The sequence below is a fragment of the Rhamphochromis longiceps genome, linkage group LG10, assembly GCF_057381845.1.
Source record: "Rhamphochromis longiceps isolate RC_006_pf linkage group LG10, R_longiceps_female_GT1.1, whole genome shotgun sequence".
NCBI lineage: Eukaryota > Metazoa > Chordata > Actinopteri > Cichliformes > Cichlidae > Rhamphochromis > Rhamphochromis longiceps.
Genome location: NC_140566.1, coordinates 17,393,720 through 17,401,971, shown reverse-complemented (window position 1 = coordinate 17,401,971; position 8,252 = coordinate 17,393,720). Strand labels below are relative to the sequence as shown.

General features: G+C 42.6%; 1 protein-coding gene across 2 annotated transcripts; it reads right to left on the bottom strand.

The window, feature by feature from the left end:
* Positions 1-2,656: 2,656 nt before the first annotated feature.
* On the bottom strand, positions 2,657-7,938 carry LOC146660658 (uncharacterized). Of its 2 annotated transcripts, none has more exons than XM_085420630.1 (2): positions 7,672-7,938; positions 2,657-5,483 (listed from the first exon to the last, which is right to left on the bottom strand). In XM_085420630.1, exon 2 carries the CDS (start codon positions 5,452-5,454, stop codon positions 3,424-3,426), a length of 2,031 nt encoding a protein of 676 aa, XP_085276756.1. In that variant the 5' UTR covers positions 5,455-5,483; positions 7,672-7,938; the 3' UTR covers positions 2,657-3,423. The 2 variants fall into 2 exon arrangements, with proteins under 2 accessions (XP_085276756.1, XP_085276757.1); XM_085420631.1 differs by lacking the exon at positions 7,672-7,938 and adding an exon at positions 6,362-6,724.
* Positions 7,939-8,252: the final 314 nt, after the last annotated feature.

Below are 8,252 nucleotides of genomic sequence, written 5' to 3'. Positions count from 1 at the left end.
TACCTGCTTCTTCTTCTTTCGGCTGTCTCCATCTTATCCTATCCTGACTATGTCATACCAACCATCCTCCTTCCCAACATCCATGAATCTTCTTTGATGGACTTGCTCTTTTCCTCGTGCCTGGCAGCTCCATATTCATCATCCTTTGTCACCTACCCCGCCCCCCCTGTCAAAACCATCTCAGACTTCCTTCCATGTTGCTTTAAACTATGAGTTAAACTCATTCAAATCACATTTTACATTTAAATAAAACTAATCCATCTTAAAGTTGCTTAAAAGAGCACTCAACAAACAAACTGTCATTTTTCCTTGTATTCTTCACCAGCATCGCTATAATAATGTTTTTCACATGTGTCTAAACAGAAACTGACTGAAATGGTGAGAGACATAGCAGATCTCACACAGCTTTGTTTTATTCCCCGTGACCCGTAAATAAAAATATAGCGTGTAAAATGCATCATAAAAAAAGTGACTGTGATTTCTTCTTTATGTTTAGCCAAAATTAGAAAGGCAATAAACTCTTTAAAATGTGAAACTATTCTTTTGATATTCTTAAAGCACCATGAAGCCCATTAGTGAGGTGCTGAACAGTTTCAGTGGCCCTCGCCATTGATTCTCCGGGACTCCTGATTTTCAGTCTTTAAGAGTCAGATGTTTTCTCATCTGCTGTTTTGGTGGTAGTGGTGGTGGTGGTGGAGGGCCTGGCTAACATACTGGTTTACAATCTCATTGTCATATTTGCCAAAGAATTAAGTGACTCACTGATCCTCCCACATCATCCCAACCAACCAGCATGCCCACATCGCTCTCGCCACCACCGGGATCACCAAATCACCTCACTGCTAGGATCGAGGGTCCAAGGGTTTTTGTCTCTCTAGCACTGCTGCCTAAAGGCAAGTGGCTAAGTGACAAATGAAAACATAATTCCTGCAATCATTCTGTGAATATCTAGATAGAAACTACAAGCTGTAACCCAATGTCTGCATTCATGAAATGGTGTCCAAGAAACACCATGAAAGGCACTGTTCAAATAAACCGAGGCGCAAGCTCACAAGATAACACGTGATTAAAACATATTGACAACCTGCTAATCACTGTCACTGTTTGTACCGCTGACAGCATGCATAAAGTTTGTTTTGATGCCAAAAAAGCGGGCGACCAGAAGCACTTCAAGGGATTATACCAGAAGGGTATATTGCCTGTGTGATGTGAGAGTGAGGGGGAGGTGTGGAAACAAGATATGGCAGGAAACCTATCTACCAAACACCTTTCCACCGGCCGACTGGCAGCCTCGAGGCAGAAGCAAACATGACTCAATCTTTATCTTAAATGCCAGCAGCTAAATTACTATACAGCTCAAAGAGAATATGTATGTGTGTGTGTGTGTATGTGTGTGTGGTCCTGCGCAGTAAAGTGTACAGATGGATGACTCATCCACCAATCATGTGACTCATCAATCACTGCAGTTACCATTTCCCTGCCTTCTTCTGAAATTTTCCTTTTCTTTAGTTCTCTTTCATTCCCGTCTGGCTGTTGTTGCCTTTTCCCTCCCTGTTTTTTACTCTTCATTTTGATTTTTTTGAGATAGAATAAAGTCCCTCTATGGGTTTTTCTTTACTTGATTGATGTGGCTGTCACTGAGATTTACTGTCTTTCTCTTTAGTGTTTTATTTTTTGTTTTAAGCTAAAGAACCAAGTGTTCGTGCTGTTTTTGCTTCGGCACAAATACAACAGAGCACTCGCCAAAAAGCCATGAAAAAACTGAACTTTAATAAAATAATTGCTTTTATTTTTTTATCATATAGCAAAACTAGTAATCATCATGCTGTTATTTACACATTGCACGGGCATATTTATTTCACACTGTACATCTTACAATGCTAAAGTGACATCAACAACAACACTCTCCTTTTACAAGACAGATGGCTTCACTGTGGACACAGTGGCCCTCTTCCTTTGAGATTTCTTTTTTTTTTTATGTTCACAGTTTATTCAGAGAAGACAACCATTTTGAATTCTCCATACTGTTTTATTTTTTTCCTCTTTTTTTGTTCTTTTTTTTTGTTCATTTTTTAAGATGCAAGTAGAAAGACGTGCATTTAACGGTTTAAGCACAATCCCTGACTCCCCGGCCTGAAACTTTTCAATGAATTTCTTCTGAAAAATGAACAAAATGTTTTGTAGCCTCTTGGTGGAAATCAGTTGTTTTTTTGTTTTGTTTTAAAAAAAAAAGGCTGCAGAACAGATAGCGTGATTTCAAGTATTTTTTTTTCTTTTTAAAATAAAGGAAAAAAATAGATACAATACATATGACGCGTGTGCGTAAAACAAAGTAAATGTGAACTGGAGATGGACAATGAGAAAATGATCCAAAACATGAAGCACTCCTGCAGAGTCACGGAGCGCTGCATGGATGTGGCGACGGTGGATCTGCCGTAAATATGTTGACACAATAACTTCTGGATCCCAGAATGCTTGAAACCCCTTAGTCCACCAGGTTGGAAGTGTTTAGTGTTTAACTTTGTGCTTTTGGAGTCCACAGGGTTTCTACATTGGGATGATGAGAGAATTATGCAATATGATATTTCCCTTATAGAACCATGGTGCTTTGTAAGGCAAAAATCTGAATCTTGAGTTTGAAAAAAAAACAAAAAACGAACTGAAATGTGTGTATTTGGCACCTTTGCAAGTTGCAGCTGTTTAAGGTTGATCCAATCAGAAATGAGAAAGGCAACTACACACATCAAATACAACAAAAAGTATACTGTCAACATTTGACAATATCCGTGTTCTTTCTCTTTTTCTCTGTGTGCACGCATGTGTGTGTGTGTGTGTGTGTGTGTGTGTGTGTGTGTGTGTGTGTGTGTGTGTGTGTGTGTGTGTGTGTGGATAAGAAGTAATTGAACTACTTTAGTTTTGTAATGTGACGTGCAGAATATAAAACAAAAGATACAAAGTGATGTTGTAAACATGATTCTCTTACAATGGCCGCATCTGCTTGTGAATGTGTCACAATGTGATTCTATGTAAGTGTGTGTGTGTGTGTGTAGTGTGTGTGTTTGCGTGTGTCCTCTATAGATCTCTGAAATATGCAAGAACATCAGAGATTGACCTGAATGGAGGCAGACATACACCATGGTATGTTCTGTTTCAAAATGTAAACTGAGCAAGAGGCTGAACATGGTTACAGGGAGCTTAAACTAGGACACCTTCATCCTCTCCCTGACTGAGAAAATCAACAAAAATACAGTGATTAAACCAACATAAATCTAACTTTTTACTTCTGAAATTTCTCATCAGGCTCAAAACACACCTTCTCTGAATCTTTTTTTTCCCCACCTCTGCTTTAGCTTTTCTCCCACTACTGTATAACTATCCCACATCTGTGAGTCCCTCTGAGCGGACAGTGTCCAAAAAAGTCTCTCAATACATTCTGCGCTTCATGTAGATCCTCTCAATAAAGTTTTCTAGTTCCTCCTCACTGTCCAGCTGAGGCACCAGCCCATCTTCCTCATAGTCATCTCCCGGTGTGACTTGTGGATAGTAGTAGGGGGGTCGCCTGCCTCTCCTGGGTGTGGTTATCGGTTTGGGAGGGGGCAGGGGTTGGTAGGTCCGTGGGTGAGGAAGGATATAGTTAGAGATATAAGGGGTAAGAGGCAGGCGTGGTGGTGGCTGCTGCTTCCAGCCTTGTCCGCGGTTCTTAACCCCGCCCCTGTGTCTGCGTCTCGGGGCCTGGAGGTCAAGTTCCTGGGGGCCGAAGGTCTGGTCTCTGGAGGGGACGGGCTTCCCATAATATTGTGGTTTGGGATATGGGAAATAAACTGGGTAGTATGCTCGATATGGCTTTTGGTAATATGGATAAGAGGGGAAGGCTAAAAACTGTTTCTGGGGCTTATACCAGTAGTCAAGCTGCTTCTGAGGCTTATACCAATAGTCCTGCTTGTATGACTTGACTTTATCCTTGTGCCATTTCTTGTTGGACTTGTTGTACCTATAAGGGGCTTTCTTGGGGTTTTTTGAGGCTGTGTAGTGATAAACAGGTGGGGCAACCAGAGGAGGAGGTACCAGAGGCCTAAAGCGTGGGGCAACAGGGTTGCTGTTGGTTGGCAGCTGTTGTAACTCTTTCCTTTTTTTCTTCTTCTCCTCCACATCACTAATAATCTCAATCACATCATCGGCAGGCAGGTGCAGCTTGCTGCTGATCTCAATAAGCCTGTCAATCATCTGCTGGTCCAGGTCATCTTCATCAGGAAGGATCTCCTCTGAGCGTTTGTCCTCAGCCGTGTTGCCGGCGGCCCCCATGCTGCTTTTCTGCCGGGGCTTCATGTAGGACTGCTGCTTCCTCCCCATGTACTGCAGCAACATGTCAGAGGCGATGTCTGCCAGCCTCTGCTCTTCCTCTCTGGCTCGCTCGGCCTCCTCCTGCTGCCGGAGCACCTCCTGTTTCTCCGCCCGCGCTCTCGCCTCTTCCTCCATGTGGGAGAGGCTCTCCTCTTCTTCCTCAACCTCCTCCTCCAGCTCCTCTCCTTCATCCTCAAAGTCATCCATGAAGTTGCCCCCCTTCACAGGTCTGTTGCGGGACGGGTTCTCCTGCCAGTGCTGCTTCTTTCCTGCACGTGCTAACTGAGTGTTGTATGCTTTGTAGCCCTTCAGAGGAGGCAGGATCTCATTATCTTGGAGACCCAAGTCAATGTTCTGGAAGTAGCCTCTTATTTTGCGCTGCAGGGAAGGGTCATCTCCCTCTGAGGTGGAGCCTGGCATGGCCTCATCTAAGAAACTTTCTGAGTATTTTCCCTCCTCCTGCCCCTCTCCTTCGTCTTTCTTTTCGTCCTCCCTTACGCTATCTGTTCCCACATTCTTCACAGACCACCCTTGATCCTCCGACCTTGTGTTGTCATCCTCCTCCCCCTCCCTCTCCTTCAAGTCATCCCCCTGAGCAGCTGCCAAATGGCCTACATTTAGCTGTTCAATAGCCTTATCGGCCCCTCGCCCCTCCTTCTCCGCCTCCACCCCCCTCTCTCCCTGTGGCTGCTCTGTTCTCCTTATCTCACCACCCTCAGAGCCTTCAGCAGAGGGCAGCTCCGGACTCCGATCCCCTTCCCAGTCTCTGTTTTTGCTAGCCTGTTTTTCACTGTCCCCCAGGTGGTCCAGGGCCTCAAGCAGAACCGCAAGCACCTGCGCAGGGTCCGTCACTTTATCTAATTGGCTGTCTTGACCCGGGCCCCGACCCCAGTCTAGGGACACGTTGTCAGGGCTGGAGAGGCTCTGGGGCTGGGGCGAGTGAAAGGGGGCAAGGTTGTCCTCTTTACGATCTGTCCGGGTGCGCCCCTCCACCCCACCCTCCCCTGCCTCACCCCACACAGGGGCGGTGTCAGCTAACTGTGGAATGACAATGAGCAGGACCAATAGGATGAGGTGGGCTGTGGAAGGGGCGTGATGACAGGTCATGACCATGCAGAACTGGCAGGAGGGAGGTTAAGCACCTGAAGAAGGAGAGAAGGCAGAGAGAGAAGGACAGAAGAAGGATGAGAATTTATTCACATATCATTTCTTATCTCTGGAATCACAAATTTGCTTTTTTGTGTTGTTGTTACTTTATTTTCTTTATTGTTTTCTCCCAGTGGCAATGTGAGCATTGGTGTCATTTAAATAACATACAGCTTTGGTGAAAAAGCCAAAATGTAGAGAGGACTGACTGGTAAGAAATATTTCATTAAGTCCACAGCCTGCCATAAAGTTTCAAAGAAAATGTACCTGGAAAAATGACCAGTTTTTCAAACAAAACATTTTTACCACAAAGAGGCCACCATATAAAAACAAAAAACAAAAAACCGTTTTCCAGTTATTGTAGAAACCATTGAGGACAAAAGCAGGCAGGCGTAGCAGCAAAATGCAACAAATTCTCCTCTCTTTTATTTTCGATATAGAGCGTTTTTGACTGAAAAAAAAAAGTGGTTTCTAACATTTCCAGCTCCAGTTGTGTCACTGCTGTGCAGCTTGGATACAACTGAAAACATGAAGATGAAGCTCTGAGAAACCAGGTCGTGAGTCGTTGAATTAACTTATAAAAACCGAGAAAAAGAAAAAAAATTGCGCATTTCTTTGAAGGGATGGGGGATAATCCGCACAAAGAAACTGCGTTTCGATTCTAAACATCGTGCCTTTTTTTTGTCTCGAGTCGCGCGTTAACCCACTCATTACCTACTCATTATCTTTAAGCCGCACGAATCACCTGGTTGGGAATAATACATTCCCTGGCGCATTTTGATTTAACTGAGCAAACTGTTTGCAACAGCAACGAAAATGCGCATCCGGTAACTGATTTGCGTCTTTTTTCTGGTATATGTTAAAAATGCCTCACCTCTTCCTCCAAGCCAACCCATCCAAATCGCGCGCACCTCCCATTTTCTAACGTCTAGTTCTTAAAAAAAAGAAAGAAAGAAAGGAAATACTGAGAACAAAAACTGGTCCGAGCTCGCGTGTCCGTAATTGCTGTGATTTTGGTATTCCATGCGTCAAAGCGATGTCACCAAGACACTGGCACAGAAAGCTGCAAGCTCGGGGAAGTCATGCGTAAAGCCGGTGGCCACGGTTGAGTTATTTAACCCTACGGTTCCTGAGTGGTCCATCCAAATTGTAAATTAACCGGGCATTAAGTTTGAGAGGATAAAGCCTTTTTGCGCAAAGACAGGAGGGCGCAGCCAGTGAGGATGCAGGGCTTTGTCCTTGTGTGGCGTGAGCATGTTTCTCCTCACTGGCAGCGGTGGAATGCAGATAAGCGCAAATTTTTTGGCAGCACAACCCAATTTGATTTTTTTTTTCATTTTATTAAATCAAGAGAAACGAAATTATTCGACTTATCAGGGCCAACTACCTACTCACAAATGGTTGGGATTCTAAATTATTTCGAATTAATAGCTGAAAACCGTCTGTTTAAATCGTGCTTGTTAAAAGAAAAAATACTGAAATCGTAAAAATGTGCACATTTTTTCAAATGTGCGAATTCTTCAAAGGTTTTTAAAAAACAATCTTGCGTGAAAATTTTCCCAAGATCTTCTGAGAGGCAGCTAGAAATGTTTATTAAATATTATTGTCTTCACATTGCAGAGATTCATTCTTAATTTATACTGAGTGAGTGAAATAAACAACATACAAAATTTGATATTTTACTGGGGATTTTTTTACACTGCATTTAATAATTATTATCATGCCTATACGTTCATAAGAACTGGGTTTGTTCGTAAATGTCACAATAATAACATTGTTTTAAAAAAAAAAAGAAAATTAGAATATATATATATATATATATATATATATATATATATATATATATATATATATATATATATATATATATATATATATTACTCGATTCCCTAGAATTGAAATCATACACAGTTTAGTCTAAATTTAAGCACCATATAGAAACGGCCACAGTTCATGTCTACTTCATAATCAGACGAGCAACAGTCGCACAAAGATTAATTCTAACGATGAAGATGCAAATTTAAAAGAAAAAAACACGAACTATTTCTCGTTATTTTTTAACAAAAAAAAAACGTAATTATGAACAGAGAATTATAACGAACTGAATAACAGTCAGAAATTGTCCTAATCTACCTGGTTAGTATGGTTTGTGAATGATGCAGAGACAGATTTCGTTCCACTTACCTGAAGTCCCACTGGGGGGTGGGGAAGTGGTGAAACTCGCAACGCACGGATAAAGCCAAGATTATTTCATGAATAGTGAAAGCACCTGAGAGAATTTCGGCTTTCCTCCCTCTCTCTTTCTCTCTCTCTCTCTCTCTCTCTCTCTCTCTCTCTCTTCAGCCTGTGACCAGCATCAAGGAAAAAAAAATAACAATCAAAAAAGAATCTAACGTCTCTTTATTTATTTGTGAGGTGTTTGTATGGCGGCAGCACTGGTGCTAATGTACAATTGAGTGAATGTTTTCAGCACCACGGTCAGCGCAACTTTATTGTATATACCCTCGGCGGACCACGTGATCCTCCCCACCGCCACCCCCCAGCTGCAGGCAGTGCTGACGTCACTTCCATTGATAAGAATGTTGGTGTGGAGATGGCACTGTGAGTCTAGGCTGGCCCCAGCTGATGAATGAACGGAAATGGCATGAATGAAATAGTACTTTTCCTCAATGAAAGGAGCAAATTGTAGAGATAGAGCTGGTACACAGCCATTTTCCTTCTCACATATTAAAGGGTGGTGTGTTGCATCTTCCTCCCTTGTTGCT

Bases quoted from the DNA above. Each gene is read 5' to 3' on its own strand.
- LOC146660658 (XM_085420630.1), bottom strand. From the start codon at position 5,454: ATGGTCATGACCTGTCATCACGCCCCTTCCACAGCCCACCTCATCCTA.